Genomic DNA, 19,740 nt, shown 5'->3' with positions numbered 1-19,740 from the left:
AGCATGCAATTCTTGATCCTGAGTCATGAGTTCAAGCCCCATATTGGGCTAGAGATTACTATAAAAGAATTTTTTTTAAAAAAGAACAAAAAAAGGGGCGCCTGGGTGGCTCAGTGGATTAAGCCGCTGCCTTCGGCTCGGGTCATGGTCTCAGGGTCCTGGGATCGAGCCCCGCATCGGGCTCTCTGCTCAGCGGGGAGCCTGCTTCCCCTTCTCTCTCTGCCTGCCTCTCTGCCTGCTTGTGATCTCTCTATCTGTCAAATAAATAAATAAAAAAATCTTTAAAAAAAAAAAAAAAAAAAAAAAAAGAACAAAAAAAATCAAATAAAAATATCAAAATCTGTTGGGAAGTGTTTTGTTTCTTCTACTTCTATTTCCTGGCAATTTATGTAGAATTTATTTTCCTTAAATGTTTGGCATAATTCACCAGTGAGGCCATCAGGGCCTGGAAATTCCTGTTCTAGGGTTTTAAACTATAAATTCAATTTCTTTAATACATATAACATCATTCAGGCTATCCATTTCTTCTGAGTGAGCTTTGGCGATTGGTGTCTTTCAAAGAATTTATCAAATTAATGTAAGTTGTCAAATTTAGTGGCATAAAGTTGTTTTGATTATTCCTTTATTATCCTTTTAATATCTGTTAAGAGCTAGAGAGATGTCACTTCTTACTCCTGATATTAGAAATTTGGGCCCTCTCTCTTTATATCGTGGCTGTAGGATCCATTTCATTGATCTTTTTAAAGAACTAGCTCTGGTTTCATTGATTTTTCCCTATTCTGTTATTTTTCTATTGTGTTGATTTCTGATCTTCTCTTTATTATTTCCTTCTTTACTCTGAGTTTAAGTTGATTTATTTTCTAGTTTCTTAGGTGGAAACTAATATAATTGATTTGAGAGCTGCCTTCTTTCCTTATACAAAGTATAGTGCTATAAATTTCCCTCCAAACACTACTTTTGCAGCAACCCAGCTTTTAATTTTTCATTTATTCATTCATTTATTTATTTTTAGGAATGCAGTTTTTTAATGTTATGCTTTCATAACCATTCAGTTAAAAACATTTCTAATTTCTTCATGACTTATTCTTTTATTCATGGGTTTGTAGGGTTTTCTTCCTTAGCCATTTTTTTTTAGCACTGAGTTGTTTAATTTTCAGACATTTGGGACTTTTCTAGAAGTTTTCTTTTTATTTATTTCTAATTTAGTTATATGTGATCAGAGAACGTGCTGTGTGGAGTTGTAGTCTTGCTATCTAGTTGCTCTGTTTTGTGAGAGTATCTGGGGGTATTCAAAACTATGCTACTACCTCCATCTTCCCAATTATCTTCCTAACAATGTCTACTTTCAAGATTTTCCTATCTGTAATAGTCTAAATGCAACTAAAATGACCCAACTTACTATAATAAAATTATTCCATTGATTCAGTTAATTCGATAATTAACTCAATAGGTTTTTGTTATCCTTTGAACTATGGATCTTCAAGTAAAACTAGAGAATAATGAATACTTACTGTTATTCGCAAGAGTGAGTCCAATAAATGAGCAAACAGGGCGAATTATCTCAGGTTTGACGCAATTTATTAGCCAGTCATTAGCATGTGGAAAAAGTGAACAGCAAAGCATTTGATTTTCATCTGAAAGGAGACAAAGTCAATCACGTTTTAATATATTTGTAAAATATCATCTCATATGTTTTTATTTTATTTTTATATTTAAATATTTGAGATAATTACCATTTTGAGGATTGTTGACACAGACACACAAAGTACTACAAACTGAAGACCATAACTGATAGCTCTGGAATTCATTTTCATCCAACAAATTCAACTCATATTTTGAAAGAACTGTCCTATTTGGTTAAAAAAAAAAAAGGAAGAAGCAAATTAAACAAATGTGTTAAAGTCTTAAGTAATGAATAACAACAAAATATTTTTTTATTTTCTTACCTGAACAACTGTGTCAGAACTGTAATACAACCTGTTTCTCTTACAAGTGTTTGTCCAGTCCCTTAAAAAGACAGACATATAATACACAAATATGACTTTTGTTTATAAATAAGTTTGCAAGAATGAAAAACATTTAAAGTAGTTTTTTAATAAATAACTTTTAATCACTTTAAGGTATTACAAAGTATAACAGAATTAGAATAGATAAAAATCTGTAATCAGGGTTATACATTACCTATGCTCAGAGAATGACAGTATTCAAATTTCCTCCAAAAATGAAACAAAATTTTAGAGCTACATGAAATTCAGGACCATTGTTAGCTGATATAATAAACATTGTAACTAAATGGCTAACTCAGTGGAAAATCAACCCAAACTAATCATAAAATGACTCTTTTTCTTTTAAAGTTGCTCGTTTTCAATGTTATTTAAATAACACAAATCAATTTACTATTTCTTATAATTAATAAATATCAAAAAAATATATGTGATTCTATTTTTTTAAAGCTAGTGGTTCTCAGAACTTAGTAAGATTTTTTAAAAGACACATATCAGGGCGCCTGGGTGGCTCAGTCATTTAAGTGTCCAACTCTTGATCTCAGGGTTGTGAGTTCAAGCTCTACATTGGGCTCCACACTTGGCATAGAGCCTACTTAAAAATAAAAAAGACACTGATATCAAGAATAGAACAAAAGGGACAAAGACTATTTCAATTTATTATTTTTTTAAATGTTTCTACACCATAAAAGAATGTACTTACTATTATTTGAAACTAGAACCAAAATAACATAGACAGACATTCTTTTCAAATTTGTGTTTGAATCATCATTAGATAAGAACCAAGTTAAGTCTTCAAACAATTCTGAAGTACACAAAGTCTGCTGACAGTAAACTGAAAAATAAAAATATAATTTCAATTCCTATGGATTAGCATGTTTTAAAATATGTTGAACAAAATATAAAGTTGCCAAACAGATGGTTCTCAAGAAGATCTCATTTCATTGACATTTATTTGTCATGCAATAAAATTTCTGACAAACTGGTATGTGCTTACTCAATTAGCAGGCCAAAAAAGCCTTAATCAGAAGTATTTGACTGAGGCTCTAAAACATGTACACAATGTCTGAGAATTTCTTTAAAAAAACCTAACTAGGGACACCTGACTGGCTCAGCCAGTTAAGCATCTGCCTTTGGCTCAGGTCATGATCCTGGGGTCTTGGGATCAAGTCCCACATCGGGGTCCCTGCTCAGTGGGGAGCCTGCTTCTCCCTCCGCCTGCCGCTCACCCTGCTTGGGCTTGCTCACTCTCTCTCTCTCTCTCGCAAATAAACAAAATCTTTAAAACAAAAAACAAAACCCCCAAGACCCAAACCTAACTAAATGAAAAAATAAAATATGAAAAAAAAAATTTAAGGGGATGAGTAAGTAACAAGACATAGCAAAAGAAAACTTTTTTTTTAAATTCAGAAACCTGTTTTAGAAGATATGCAAATGATACTTGTGCAATTTTTAAAGAACTTTCTAGAAATAAAAATATCTTTCCGAAAAGCAAAAATGATACCTAACAGTAAGGTTTTGTGTGTGTGTGCATGTATGTATGTGTGTGATACTAACACAATAAACAGAATTTTAAAAAAATAATTTGAGAGGGCACCTGACTCACTCAATTGGAAGAGCATGCAACTCTTGATCTTAGGGGTGAAGAGTTTGAGCCCTACATTGGGTGTAGAGATTACTAAAAAAAAAAAAAGACTTAAAAATAAACAAAACCTTTAAAAAAAATAATTTGAACACAGAGATATAATTTGTATTTCATCCAGTATTTAGAACAGTTATTAGACTTTCTCTCAAAGGCAAGGACAGTGTCTCATTTATCCCAATGACTAGCATACAACTTGGTTCCTACCAAATGATGAAGAAATATGTATGGATGATAATTTAAGGGGCATCTGGGTGGTTCAATAGGCTAAGCAATTGACTCTTTGACCTCAGCGAAGGTCTTTATCTCAGGGTCATGAGTTCAAGCTCCACATTTTTAAAAAAAAGAATGAAAATTTAAGAATAGAAAGTTGTTTGACAAAACAATACTTTAGATTCAACTTCATTTTGGGTATATTACAGGAAAATGTTTTTACCAACATGAACTTCTATACCCAGAGTATACTTATCCATATACAAGATGTTTTAAGTTATCTTTGTCTTTTGATTCAAGCACCTAGATATATAATGAACTTAATAGAAAAATCAGAGATAAACCCACCATATATGCAAATTCATGTAGCACTAATAGCATCTCAAATCAATGTGAAAAAGATCTTTTTAATAAGATGTGTTAGAATAGCTGAACTGCCACATAAAGAAGAAGAAACTGGAAAATATAAAAGTAAAAAATAACGGGCGCCTGGGTGGCTCAGTGGGTTAAGCCGCTGCCTTCGGCTCAGGTCATGATCTCAGGGTCCTGGGATCGAGTCCCGCATCGGGCTCTCTCCTCAGCAGGGAGCCTGCTTCCCTCTCTCTCTCTCTGCCTGCCTGTCTACTTGTGATCTCTCTCTGTCAAATAAATAAATAAAATCTTAAAAAAAAAAAAAAGTAAAAAATAAAACCATACTAGTACCAAAAGTCAATGTGGGTGGCTTCCCCTAGAATCTCAGAGTATGGAAAGCTTTCCTATGACTCAAAATCCAGAAGGAAAAAAGGGAAAGAATGATGAATTTTATTTTTGTAAAAATAAAGAACTTTTGCATGACAAAAAAAAAGATATGCACAGTAGAAGACAAAGTGAAAAAAGTGTTTCCGACTAATGACAAGACAAATTACGAAAGATTTTGAAATGATTACTGAATGTCCCACCTAGCAAACCCTTTAAGATTATCTGTGTCTTTCACTGTCACTGGGCTATTCTACATCTCTATAAATTGTAGAAAACTGATAGTAATAGAAGTCTCCCTTTTAAAAATTTTTATTTATTTATTTATTTTGAGAGAGAGAGAGAGAGAGAGAGAGCATGCACAGGCATGCATGAGCAGGAGAGGCAGAGGAAGACGGAGAGAGAATCTCACACGGAGCCCCACACAGGGCTCAATCTCACAACCCTGAGATCACAACCCAAGCCAAAACCAAGAGTCAGATGTTTAACCAACTGCACTACCCAGGTGCCCCAGGTTATTCTTGACCATAGAAATATAAAATATTTTGGCCAGTAGAATGCAAATCACTGTTGCCCTGCAGATACTGACAGTTATGTGCCTACTTACAAATCTATTTCAGCATTGCCAAAGGCCTATGTTGTTTTTTTGTCATTGCCTTCGAAACAGTTGTCACATTTTACTGGTTCCTTCATTAATTAATAATCGGCATGCATGAATTTAAAAAAATAAAATACCCGGATAAAACTATCCAGACATGTAAAAAAGCAGCTTAATTCTAAAATTACTTTTTGTTGGTTTGTTAAAATATAGCACAATGCTTGAAGGATAATGAAAAAAAAAAGTTTTCATATTTTACCATTTTGTTCTGCAACAGCTCCTAATGTGTATAAGGCTGCTTCTTTTACCATGCTATGTTTACTTGACTTTGCAAGATTTTTTACAAACATCAAACCACCAATTTCCCGAAAATAAACACCTGCATTACCTATAGGGTGTGCAGACAAAACAAAACATAAATGGTATTATGAATCTCTTAAGGAGAAAATAATTCACGTAAACATAGTAACAAAGCATGTAGAGTAACTGAATTAAAAAGAAATAACTATGCATATTTCATTTATCACAATACTAAAGAACTAGAATCACAGATAAAAATTCACTATCATGTCTTACTGTTTTGTTGACAAATTTTATAAATAGTAACCAAAGCTTCCTTTTGTGAGAAAGGGTTGTCCATTTGATACTTCAGGCACTCCAATAATAAGTTCAGGTCAGTCTTCATTTCTGAAGAACAAAAATTTCATTTTTTTTAAAATCAAGTGTTTCCTTTCAAAAATTAACCATTTAATTTTCACTTTCTAAATATATCTTTGTAATGTTCTTTTTTTTTTTTTTTTAATTTATTTGACAGAGAGAGATCACAAGTAGGCAGAGAGGCAAGCAGTGTGAGAGGGGGGAAGCAGGCTCGCCGCTGAGCAGAGAGCCCGATGTGGGGCTCGATCCCAGGACCCTGGGATCATGACCTGAGCCGAAGGCAGAGGCTTTAACCCACTGAGCCACCCAGGCGCCCCTGTAATGTTCATTTTTAAAATAAGTATATATTCAATTTACAGTCTATCAAACTGTAAAGATACATAAAAATGTTCCTTAAGTTAAAAGAATTTGAAATGAACTTTTTATAATTAATAGATTTTCCCCTTGCATGAAACATAAGAATAGCAAATTCAAATATTATTTTCTTTAAATAAAGCTACACTAGTTTAAACGTCTGCCACTTAGAAATTAACAAATGAAAATGAAAACACAACACATTATAACTTCTGGGATGATACCAAAATAGTGTTTGGGAGGAAATTTACAATACTAAATGCTTGTATTATAAAAAAAGAAAGATAGTGGGGTGCCTTGGTGGCTCAGTTGGTTAAGTATCTGCCTTCCAATCAGATCATGATCCCAGGTCCTCGGATCAAGTCCCGCATTAGGCTCCCTGCTCATTGGGGAGCCTGCTTCTTCCTCTCCCTCTGCCGCTCCACTACCCCACCCCCTCCTTGTGTTCTCTCTGTCAAATAAATAAATAAAATCTTAAAAAAAAAACAAACAAGAAAGAAAGAAAGAAAAGAAGAAGGTCTCAAATTAATGACCTCAGCTTCCATCTTAAGAAACTATAAAAACAGGGCACCTGGGTGGCTCAGTTGGTTAAGCAACTGCCTTCGGCTCAGGTCATGATCCTGGGATCCTGGGATCAAGTCCCACAAGGGGCTCCCAGCTCCGAGGGGAGTCTGCTTCTCCATCTGACCTTCTCCCCTCTCATGCTCTCTCTCACTGTCTCTCTCTCAAAGAAAGAAATAAAATCTTAAAAAAAAAAAAGAAACTATAAAAACAGTAAATTAAACCCAAAGTAAGTAGAAGGAAGGAAATAAAGATCAAAGCTAATAATCAATGAGACTAAAAGCAGAAAAACAATAGAACTGGTTCTTTGAGAAGATCAATAAAACTGATAAATCTCTAGACAAACTGATGAGGAAAAAGGAGCAAAGACACAAAATACCAATACCAGAATGAGAGATGGCATCATCATAGATTCTATTTATATTCAAAAGATAAATAATAGTTATGCACAACCTTTTATCCATAGATTCAATGACAGGTGAAATGGACAAATTGCTTGAAAAACACAAATTAGGGGTACCTGGCTCGCTCAGTCAGTGAAGCACACAACTTTCGATCTTGGGAATGTAAATTCAAGCCCCACATTGGGTGCAGAGATTACATTGAAAAATACAATCATTAAGAAAGACACAAACTGGGCACCTGGGTGACTCAGTTGGTTAAGCCTCTGTCTTTTAAAAAAATTATTAATAATTTTATTAACATATCATATATTATTTGCCCCAGAGGTACAGGTCTGTGAATCGTCAGGCTTACACACTTCACAGCACTCACCATATCACATACCCTCCACCATGTCCATAACCTAACCACCCTATCCACACACCCCCTCCCCCCAGCAACCCTCAATTTGTTTTGTGAGATTAAGAGTCTCTTATGGTTTGTCTCCCTCCCAATCCCATCTTGTTTCATTTTTCCCTTCCCTACCCCCCAAGCCCCCCACTCTGCATCTCAAATTCCTCATATCAGGGAGATCATACAATTGTCTCTCTCTGACTTATTTCGCTCAGCATAATACCCTCTAGTTCAATCCATGTCATCACAAATGGCAAGATTTCATTTCTTTTGATAAGCCTGTGCCTTTTGCTCAGGTCACGATCCCAGGGTCCTGAGACTGAGTCCTGTGTCTTGTGTGAGGTCTCCCTGCTCAGCAGGAAGTTTGCTTCTCTTCCTGCCCCTGCTCCTCCCCCATCCCTGCTCATGAGCGCACACATGCTCTCTCTCTCTCAAATAAATAAAATCTTTAAAAAAAATTAAAAAGAGGCAAATTATCGAAACTCACCCAAGAAGAAAACCAATAACCTAAATAGTCCTATATCTATGAAAGAAATTGAAATCATACTTTAAAAACATTTTATAAAGAAAACTCCAGGTTCAGATAGCTTCATTTGTAAACTCTTACAAATGTTTAAGGAAGAAGTAATACCAATTCTACACAAACTTTTCCAAACATCTGGAGAGAAGTAATACTTCCCAACTTATTCTGAGGCCAGCATTACCTTAATACCAAAACCAAAGCCATTAGAAAGAAAAAAAAGACAACTAGAGACCAATATACCTCATGAACATTCATGTAAAAAATCCAAACAATTTTAGCAAACTGAACCTAAAAACATATTAAAATAACAATACATCATGACCAAGTGGGTTTACCCTAAGAATTCAGGGTCGGCTTAAGATATGAAAAATCAACTGATGTAATATGACAAACCAACATGGAAAACCATATGGTTATATCAATAGATGCAGATAAAGCATTTGATAAAATTCAACATTCATTTATGATAAAAAAGAATTGCAGCAAACTTGGAATAGAAGAAAACCTTCTCAACATAAAAAAGTATATCTACAAAAAAAGAAAGAAAGAAAGAAAGAAAGAAAGAAAGAAAGACCCTACATTAAACATAATACTTAACAGAGAAAGACTGAATTCTTATCCCTGAGATCAGGAATAAGACAGAGATGTTTAGCATTATACAGGGGAGTCTAGCCAATGTCATTCTTTTTTTTTTTTTTTGAAAGATTTTATTTATTTATTTGACAGACAGAGATCACAAGTAGGCAGAGAGGCAGGCAGAGAGAGAGAGAGAGAGGAGGAAGCAGGCTCCCCGATGAGCAGACAGCCCGATGCAGGGCTCAATCCCAGGACCCTGGGATCAGGACCTGAGACGAAGGCAGAGGCTTTAACCCACTGAGCCACCCAGGCGCCCCTAGCCAATGTCATTCTATTTGACATTCCATTTAATATTGTGCTAGAGAACTTAGCCAGTGCCATCAGGTGAGAAAAAGAAACAAAAGACATTCAAATTAGGAAGGAAGTAGTAAAACTATCTGTTTTCATGTATAACATGATCTTCTATATAGATAATCTGATGGAATCTATAAAAGAGCTGCTGAATAAAGTAAGATTTCAGTATATCGATTTAACATACAGAAATCAATTATGTCTATATATACAAGCAATAAGTAATTAAAATTTGAAATTGAAAAATAATGCCATTTATGGGGAGCCTGGATGGCTCAGTCAGTTGAGCATCCAACTCTTGATTTTGGCTCAGGTCATGATCTGACAGTCATGAGTTAGAGCCTTTCACTGGGCTCTGCTTTGGGCATGGAGCCTACTTTAAAAAAACAAACAAAGAGGGGCACCTGGGTGGCTCAGTGGGTTAAGCCTCTGCCTTCAGCTCAGGTCGTGGTCTCAGGGTCCTGGGATCAAGCCCCACATGGGGCTCTCTGCTCAGCGGGGAGCCTGTCCCCCCCCCATCTCTGCCTGCCTCTGCCTACTTGGGATCTCTCTCTCTCTCAAATAAATAAATAAAATCTTTAAAAAAACAACAACAACAATGCTGCTTATAAGAGTATCAAAAATATGAAATACTTAGGGATAAATCTGACAAAAGATGTAAACAACAGGTTTACTAAAACCTAAAAAATACTTCTGAGACATATTAAAGAAGACGAAATAAAGGGAGTAAAACATTTTTTTCATGGGTTGAAGGACTAAATATTGTTAAAATGTCAATTTCCCCAACTTGATCTACACATTCAATATAATCCCAACAGGTTTATTTTTTACAAAGGCACAAAGGCAATGCAAGAGGAGAAAGGATAATCTTTCCAACAAATGGTACTGTAGCAACTAGATATCCACATTCAAAAACATAACCAAACTTAAATCAAACCATATACAAAAATTGACTCAAAAGGGATTGCAGACATAATGTAAAATCTGGAACTATAAAACTTTTAAGAGGTAACACAGGCAAAAATCTTTCCACCTTGGTTTAAGCGAAAACTTCTTAGACACAACATAAATAGCACAATCTGTCGAAAAATAATGAATAAACTGTATTTCATCAAAATTTAAAACTTCATTTTAGTTTTTCTTTTTTTTGAAGATTTTATTTGTTTATTTGAGAGAGAGAGAGCACAAGCAGGGGGTGGAGCAGAGGGAGAAGGAGAAGCAGGCTCCCGGCTGAGCAGGGAGTCTGACACAGGGCTCATCCCAGAACCCTGAGATCATGACCCAAGCCAAAGACAGACGCTTAACCGACTGAGCCAACCAAGCACCCCTCAGTAGTTTCATAAATTGTTAAACATACACCTACCATTTGATCCAGCCATTCCACTCCTAAGAATTTATCCAAAAGAAAAGCAGGTATATGTCCATACAAACACTTATACACAAACGTTCACAGCAGCATTATATGTAATAGCCAAAACTGAAAACAACTGAAATGTCCATCAACAGATGAATGGATAAATAAATTGTGGTATGACTATATGCTATTGCTAAGTATAGCAATAAAAAGGAGTTAACTATTGATATATGCAACCACATGAAGGAATCTCAAAATAATTATACTGAAAGAGACCACAAAAAATATATACTGTATTATTCCATATATTGGGGAAAAATGTGAACTTCTCTATAGTAATAGAAGGCAGATCAGTAGTTGCTTGGGGGAAAGGGGTCCAGGAAGGGTCAAGAAGAGGAATTATAAGGGTGCATGAGGATATATTTCCTATCCTGATTGTGCTACTGTGTGTGTATACACACACACACACACACACATAAACATATATATATCAAAACCTATGAAAATATAAACTTGAAATATTTATTTGCAACTAAAAATGAAAGACAATAATTTTCCTATAAAACTCTTCACTATAACCTTTAAACAATTTCTTCTCTTGGTTTTAAGGATTTAAATAAAATTGTATGCAGATTTTGTCATAATGCTTGAATCAACATTTAAAGTTCTCAAAGATACAAGATGAAGAGAGAATATAAAAATATAGAGGAGTACACTAAAAGACTATTGTCAATCAATATTTAGTCTTCCTCTTAAAAGAAATTGAACAGATAATTTGGTTCAATAAAATTATTCATGACTCATCTTTTTAGTGAAAAACCACAGTACAAAGGTTATTACTAAATTAACTTGAAGCAAAAAATAAAAAAATAAGTTAACTTGAAGCAACAGCAAACATTTATTGATCATATTATATATTAATAGAAACTGTAAGAAGGGTAGGTTGACTATATGGATAGCAGTAAGCCACTCATCATCAACAAGCCAAAGAGGATTTTGGATGGGGCATGGTGATTTTCAATTCCAGGCACAACTACAGAAAGCAACAAACTTCTTTATGTATTCCTCTATTCTCTCCTGTACTCCCCTCTCCTACTTTGATATTTTCTATTAGAATCTCTCCCTTCCCAGACAAAGCACCTAATGACGTCTACAACTCAGTTTTATCGTCTCTAGCCTATGCAACCTAGTTCCTTTAATACTTCCTGAAGAAAATAAAACAAAAACTCAAGTATATACAATACAAAAGCACACGTTATAAAAGAAAATTGGATAAATTGGACCTAAAAATTGAAATTTTTTGAGCTTCAAAAGATATCAAGAAAAGACAACTCACAGAAGAGAAGAATAGATCTATAAATCAGATATCTGATAAGGGGCTTGTGTTCAGAATATACAAAGAACTCTTAAAACTCAAAAAGATAATCTAAGTAAAAAGCATAGAATAGACATTTCTCAAAAAAGATACACAAATGGTCAATTAGTATATGAAAAGATGCTCAACATCATTAGTCATTAGGGAAATGCAAACCAAAACCACAATTAAATACCATTTCACAGTGGCACCTGTTGGTAAAGGGACTGCCTTGGGCTCAGGTCATGATCCTAGAGTCCCAGGATTGAGTCCCACATCAGGCTCCCTGCTCGGCAGGGAGTCTGCTTCTCCCTCTGACCCTACTCCCCCTCTCATTCTTTCTCTCCCTCTCTCTCTCCAATAAATAAAGTCTTTTTAAAAAATAGTTTAAAAATACCATTTCACATTCATTTGGATGGCTATAATCAAAAAGACAGATTATGACACATGTTCGTATTTGAAGAAACTGGAGCCCTTATACATTACCGTAGGAATGTAAATGGTACAGCCACTTTGGCGAAAAGTGTAGCAGTTACTCAAAAGGTTAAACATGAATTTACCACAGACTCAACAATACTACTTCTAGATATATACCCAAGAGAAATGAAAATATGTCACACAAAAACGTCCACATGGATGTTCACAGCAACATTACTCATAACTGCTCAACAGCAGAAACTGAAATTTCCATCATATCTCAAATAGATAAACAAAATATGATATATCCATTCAATGGAATATTATTCGGCAATAAAAAGGAATGAAGATACTGAGAAAACTGGAATAATCCTTAAAATACTATGCTACGTGAAAGAAGCCAGCCACAAAAGCCCACATATTGTATGATTCAATTTATACATCCAGAATAGGCAAGTCTGAGACAGAAAATAGACCAGCAGTTGCCTACAGGGGGTGTGATTGCTAAAGGGTACAGGGTTTCTTTGGCGGGGGGTTAAAAATGAACTAAAATTGATTGTGATGATGGTTGTATAACACTGTGAATATATTAAAAAAACTAAATTTTATATTTTAAATGGGTGAATTGTGTGGTATGTTAGCTATATTTTAATAAAACTAGTCTATACATAAAAACCAAATTACTGGTATGCCTTGCAGTTGTCCAAATGTCCAAAGTAACCCCAATCTCAGTTCTTTTGGATGACTGATATGGATACTGGAAAAAAGACAGTGTCTCTTTTTCTAAATCTCAGACTGTATGTAAATTTGGCTACTCATTTCCCAGGCCAAACTTTGGACCCCTTCCATTAGTCCTAACAGGTCTGAGTAGTATTTTCAAGTCTGTATTTTACTTTGGGAATATTATCCCTAATTCTTCAACTGTCTTACTCTTATTTCCTTATTCTATGTTACTCCTTGACCCTTAAGATCTCTAATCCCTTTACTCCTATTGTTCACTGAGCCTTCTCGTTTTATTTCCTGCCCTATTCATCCTAGATCCCATAATTCTTCACCTCAACCATATCTCGCTAAGATTACTTTGATCCCATCCTTCTACTAAACGTGTCCTATAATCCTAACCATGACTCAAAACCACTTTGCTTTCTCTGTTCTTTCAACCCAAATTCGGGCATTGCTAAAGGAAAAAAAAAATCAAGCAACAATGCCCTTACAAATATTTGGTATGCATTCCAAGTTATAACCCCCATATCTACTCTGCAATGTCATCCATGGTCAGCTCTCTCTCTCACACCCTTCTGCTTCCTCTGCCATTTTCCTTAGTGGCTATCCCAAATATTCAGCTATCTTTAAACCTCCAACCCCTGTCCCACATCTCCTTCTCTTCCACTTTGTTTTAATTAGGTTTCCCCAGAAATAGACCAAGAGACAAGGATTTGAGTGTTAAGTACTTTTTGAGAAAGTGAGAGGACAGGAATGCAGACAGAAGCAAGTTATTATTAAGGATAACTGGAGCTTCGCTGCACAAGGGAACTCTGGGAGCCAGGGTGGAACCACGTGTCTCAGAGTCATTCCAACCATCAGTGAAGAGTATTTATTCATCATCTCCAATCAGTCATTCATTCAGGGCTGCTCCTGGGGAAAGGGCCATTGATTATCTGGCATCTCTGACTTGCCTTGCTCTCTGGGCAAAAGCAGGTTACGAATGCCAAGATAAATCCTGAAAGACACAGATGTTAGGCCTCACAGAATTATCCACTTTCCACAACACAGAATTCCCACAAAATATTTACAGCCACACTCATGCTTATCTCTTCCTCCACAATATCAGAACAGGTATCTTAGTGCCCTTCGTGTTCCTGGTTAATCCATTCACCTGTGTTGTGGGACCCTACTGCGACTACAACTAGCACACTTTGGTGGGGGTTTTTTCCCCTGCCCAAAACGACTTCCCTCCTCCTTTTTGTGCCTTCTTTGAAGAGCTTTTCCTCAAAATTCTGTTTCCCAGTGGTATGAACTGAAATATTTCCTTTCTTGCTTGTACTAGTTCGAGTTGATTTCTCTCACACGCAACTCAAATGGCACCATTACAGTCCCATGAATTCCTTAAAAATATATTCATTTATTCATTTAACAAATACTTACTGTCTGTCTACTATGCATCTACTCTATACTAGATGGAGATTCTGATTCCAAGGAACTCAAAATCTGGTGATGGAGAGAAAGATGTGAGTAATTCCCATAGTGTAATAAAGGGTGTGAGAGGGGCATCTACAATTATCCCCCGTCTCTTTTCAGTTTTCTTCAACCTCTCCCTCTCCAGAATCTCCATTCTCTCTTCATATATTCTCGTCTCGAATCCTCTTACAAGGCTCCCTTAAGATTACAGTCTCCCTCTATCTATTACCATATATCTTCAGTCAAGCTTTTAAGAAGAATTAGGTATTCATACAGTTTCCAGATCCTTATTTCCCACCCAAAAGTCAATATAGTGCAACCTGGCTGAAATGTATTAAATTTACTGTTAGTAAAACAAATGATCTCCTAAATAAAAATCTAGTGGATAATTCAGGCATAATGTGTGGACGTTTGAAACTGATGAGCTCAAGCAATCTTTCTCATGAAGTATTGTTAGAAGGCTGGTTTCCAAAATTCCATATTCCTGACTTTCCATTCACCTTTCTGAAATGTTTTTGTCTTTGAGGGTCCTCTTCCTCAGCCAAACCCTTACATGATGGTGTGCGTTAAGGAACACCATTCCCCAACCTTTTTTTTTTTTCTTTTTAAATATTTCCTCTCTGGTGAATCTTCTCCATGGTCATGGATATAATTTCTATCTTTCTAAGGACAACTCTGAAACCTGTACTTCCATATATATTTTGGCGGTGGTTCTCTCAGGTTCCCACTGTTCTTGTATATATCTCTATTAAAACAGCTATCATATGGTATTCCAATTATCCACATGCCTTTACCCATTAGACTGTCAGTATCCTGAAGTCAGTGTGACAGGCAGGGTAGATGCACAATAAATATGTATGTAAATTGCTGAATAATTCTTTCATTTCCTGGATCCTGTCAGATAATCTGCAGTGTATCCCACAAATAGATTATAAAATTAATTCCAAATAAATAATTCATTAATTTCTCACCTTGTATCTTCTTTGTGTCCTCACTTGCCATGCTCATCTGTATTCTTTTTCCTTATATTTCACCTATAAGATAAAGGCATTCTCTTAATTTAAATCAATGTTTGAGAATTACGGAATTATAAATGCAAAGGAATAGGGAAAAAACAGTTTTCCAGAGGCCAGAGAGCAGGGACTGAATCTACAGCTTATTAAATATGTGACAACGGGGGCGCCTGGGTGGCTCAGTGAGTTAAAGCCTCTGCCTTCGGCTCGGGTCATGATCCTGGGGTCCTGGGATCAAGCCCCACATTGGGCTCTCTGCTCGGCAGGGAGCCTGCTTTCTCCTCTCTCTCTGCCTGCCTCTCTGCCTACTTGTGATCTCTACCTGTCAAATAAATAAATAAATAAAATCTTTAAATATATATATATATATATATACATATATATATGTAATAAAGGTTGTACTTAAGTTCTCAGAGGCTCAGTTTCCTCATCTGCAAAATAGGAAATTCCTACTTTAAAATGCTGTTACAAGAATTAAATTTGAAAACATATATAAAAGCATGTGGCATTCTTAAGTACTACAGGCATTCGATACATTTTATTAAATAAACATAAAAATGGCTGATTAACTGAATCTAAATGATCCTCCTCTGGTACTCCTTCCCTATTTTCTTTCCTATAAATTGTCATCCCATTATTTCTGGCCAGTCACCCCTCTATGAATCAAAAATTTAAAACACACACACACACACACACTTAAGAACTCCATTTCTCTACACAAGCTAAGTTTAATATTAAAAATTTATTTTGTGGATCCCTGCGTGGCTCAGTTGGTTTAAGTGACTGCCTTCGGCTCAGGTCATGATCCTGGAGTCCTGAGATCAAGTCCCACATCAGGCTCCCTGCTCAGCGGGAGTCTGCTTCTCCCTCTGACCCTCCCTCTTTTCATGATCTCTCTCTCTCTCAAATAAATAAATAAAAAATCCTTAAAAAATAATTTTTCTAAAAACTTATGTTTTTTTCAATACAGCATTCTACTGTTAAGCTAAAAATTTTGTTTATATATCACTTGTTAGAAGAATTTTTAAAATAACCAGCAACCCTGATATGGCATCTCATATGCTAAACTGAAAAAAATCTATCAGAGTCCGATTAACTTCTTAGAGTCATCAGGACTCACAGAACTCTAGAATTCTTACTTACTCCAACACTATATGGTTAAAGGGAGATAGCTACTTACCCTTTCTATTTTTTTCTCATTCCCAGAATGGAAATAAAATTCCTAACCAAAAAAATAATAAATGTGAGAATCTTTTATGAGGTAATATACAAATATATACAGTTTTGCCCTTTTATTTTAAACTCAGATATTCCATTAAAAGAATAGTTGGGGAGTATCTGGGGGGCTCAGTAAGTTAAGCAGCTGCTTTTGGCTCAGGTCATGATCCTAGGTTCCTGGGATGGAGCCCTTCATTGGGCTCCCTGTTTTACGGAGAGCCTGCTTCTCCCTCTCCCTGCTGCTCTTTCTGTTTGTGCTCTCTCTCTATCTCTGTCAAATAAATAAATAAAAATCCTTAAAAAAAAATGGTTAGGTACATTATGGTACATTCACAGGATACTGTTACAAGAATATTGATATTTACTTGAAATGTTTAATAACAAGGCAAAATGCTTATGCTACAATTAATCTAAAAGAACAAGGCTCAAACTTTTATCTATAGCATGATCCCCATTATGTAGAGGCAAACATAAAATAAAACTCATAGAAAATAACATATTAACACTTGTCTTTAGCTGCTAGCTCTATGGTGTCTTATACTACTTTTTCCTATTTTTACAATTTTTTAAAAGACTTTATTTATTTATTTGACAGACAGAGATCACAAGTAGGCAGAAAGGGAGGCGGGAGAGCAGGCTGCCCACCGGGCAGAGTCCGACACTGGGGCTGGATCCCAGGACCCCGGGATGATTACCTGAACCAAAGGAAGAGGCTTTAACCCACTGAGCCACCCAGGAGCCCCTATTTTTACAACTTTTATAATAATAAAAAGCTTCTAACATTCAAGTCCTATCATAGGCAAGTGCTGCATTCTGTAAACCTTATAAATACTACCTTTTTAGTTTTTAGAACAATCCTAAGAGGGCACTATCAGGATGATTCAGCTTGGATTCATACACTGTAGAAAAGTTCCTTACAGTAGGAGAAGCTTGGGAGAAAGGCCCAGAATGCAAATAAATTAGCTGTTACAATAGTTTAAATAGATTGAAAAATAACAGGTGCAGAAAACAAGCTGAGGGTACCAGGAGTGAGTTCACACTACATGTACATTGCCAGACTCAGTAGACCGCAACAGCTGTTTTGCCTCAATCCTCATCACCTCTTCCGGGTTTGCACTGGTGGGCGATGCCTGATCTTTCCAAGGAAGAAAGGCTAGCTCCACCCCATTTCCCCAGTTTGCACTCATTGACACCAACGCCCGATTCACCTAAAGAGCTGGGAGATCGCCTTTTGAAGAACAGAGGTCTTCCCCAGGCCCTCTCTTCTCACACCAGGGCTCTCCAGCTCCTGCCAAGGACGGGATGCTGGTTAAAGGCGCGAGTCCCGGGGCACCTGGGTGGCTCAGTGGGTTAAAGCCTCTGCCTTCGGCTCAGGTCATGATCCCAGGGTCCTGGGATCGAGCCCCGCATCGGGCTCTCTGCCCCGCATCGGGCTCTCTGCCCGGCAGAGGGCCTGCTTCCTTTCCTCTCTCTCTGTCTGCCTCTCTGCCTACTTGTGATCTCTGTCTGTCAAATAAATAAATAAAATCTTTAAAAAAAAAAAAAAAAAAAAAAAAAAAAAAAGGCGCGAGTCCCGCCGGGTCCCGGCGATTCACCAGCAGCTAGGGGGCGCCCCTCCAGTGCTGCAGCCCACGCGGCCTGGCCCCCCGTATGATAAAGGGCCCCACCACTGGCTCCCCACCCCTCCCATACACCAGAATCAAACGGCGAGAGGCCCGGGTTTTCTCAAGTACAATCACGGCTGGGAACTCCTGTGGGCTCCACACGCCGGACTACATGGTACGTGACAATTCTCTTTCTGCCACCAGGTGCTGTGGGGACTGCAGCCGGGGTCTGCTGCTCCTCACGAAGACCCGTTCCCGCCAGCTCAATCCACCCCCTCAAGTCAGCGAGAAGGGTAATAGCCGGGGGTCCCGCATCCCAGCCGCTGTGAGGGCGGACCCGGGCCTACCCGCGGCAGCCCACCTTCCACAGGAGGCCACAGCCTGGTTCCGGGGCGGGACCTGGGCAGGATCCGAACGCTCAGGGAGCAGAGGCTGTGACCTTTACCCTCAAGTCGCAGCGCGCGGTGTTTCCGCCCTTTCTCCCTCGCCGCCAGCCTACGACGACGCTCGACTCGGTTTCCCGCCCAACGGGACGGGCCCACTTCCGTGGGGCGGGACTTCCTGCCACCCCGACCTCGCCGGAATCGGTGTTCTTCTGCCGACCGCCCCTCCCCGATGTTTCCAAAGCGCGTCCCGGGTGTGAAGAGGGTGGATGCAGTGTCTTTTAGGGGTGGGAAGTCACAATGTAAACGGGAAATCCTATGATCTCATTGCCCGCAGTTTTTAGGGCTTTCTTTGCAAAGAGGGGCGTTGGCAACAGGGAGTCAGGAGAGCGGGCTCTGGGTGGATGAGACTGGTTTGGGGACTGTGGCTGCAGGGCACAGCGTGGGTTAAGAGGCCAGCTGAGCACCAAGCTTGACCTTATTCCTCACTCCCAAGCTTCCTATCCTTGTTTTCTAATAAAACTGAAACATTTGGGGCGCCTGGGTGGCTCAGTCGTTGGGCGTCTGTCTGCCTTCGGCTCGGGTCATGATCCCGGGGTTCTGGGATTGCGCCGCACTACCCTTCCCACCACCCACACCAGTTGGGGCCCTGCTCAGCGGGAAGTGGGAAGCCTGCTTCTCCCTCTCCTACTCCCCCTGTTTGTGTTCCCTCTCTCACTGTGTGTCTGTCAAATAAAAATCTTTTTTTAAAAAACTCAAATATTTGTCTTTTCAAATAGTGATGGTCCTAAGATGTCCATAGCTAAAATCTACTCATGGCTTAAATTCATTATTTAAGACTGTAAGAAAAAAAAAAGCCTATTTTACTGTTTCTAATGCAAATTAAAGAGATTTTTTAAAAAAAGATTTTACTTACTTATTTGACAGAGATCACAAGTAGGCAGAGAGGCAGGCAGAGAGAGGGGGAAGCAGGTTCCCTGCTGAGCAAAGAGCTCGATGGAGGGCTCGATCCCAGGACCCCGAGATTACAACCCGAGCTGAAGGCAGAGGCTTAAGCCACTGAGCCACCCAGGCGCTCCAAGAGATTTTTTTTTTTTAAGATTTTATTTTTAAGTAATCTCTATACCCAAGGTGGGGCTTGAACCTATAATCCAGAGATCAAGAGTTGAATGCTCTACAGACTGAGCCAGCCAGGCACCCCACAAGAGATT

General features: G+C 37.7%; 1 protein-coding gene across 1 annotated transcript in view; it reads right to left on the bottom strand.

Moving 5' to 3' along the window:
• TERB1 (telomere repeat binding bouquet formation protein 1) overlaps positions 1–18,506 on the bottom strand; it is a 46,200-nt gene extending 27,694 nt beyond the window's left edge. Inside the window, exons 1-9 of the mRNA XM_080828252.1 lie at positions 18,494–18,506; positions 17,751–17,830; positions 15,283–15,345; positions 5,768–5,878; positions 5,451–5,579; positions 2,707–2,838; positions 1,947–2,007; positions 1,734–1,849; positions 1,512–1,634 (exon numbers count right to left, since the gene is read on the bottom strand). Of these exons, the coding sequence (XP_080684378.1) occupies positions 1,512–1,634; positions 1,734–1,849; positions 1,947–2,007; positions 2,707–2,838; positions 5,451–5,579; positions 5,768–5,878; positions 15,283–15,319 (709 nt within the window). The 5' untranslated portion in view covers positions 15,320–15,345; positions 17,751–17,830; positions 18,494–18,506. The remainder of the gene's footprint in view (positions 1–1,511; positions 1,635–1,733; positions 1,850–1,946; positions 2,008–2,706; positions 2,839–5,450; positions 5,580–5,767; positions 5,879–15,282; positions 15,346–17,750; positions 17,831–18,493) is intronic.
• Positions 18,507–19,740: the final 1,234 nt, after the last annotated feature.

This window comes from Martes martes, assembly GCF_963455335.1.
Source record: "Martes martes genome assembly, chromosome: 17".
In the NCBI taxonomy this organism is placed as follows: domain Eukaryota; kingdom Metazoa; phylum Chordata; class Mammalia; order Carnivora; family Mustelidae; genus Martes; species Martes martes.
This window is presented reverse-complemented; position numbering and strand designations above follow the sequence as displayed.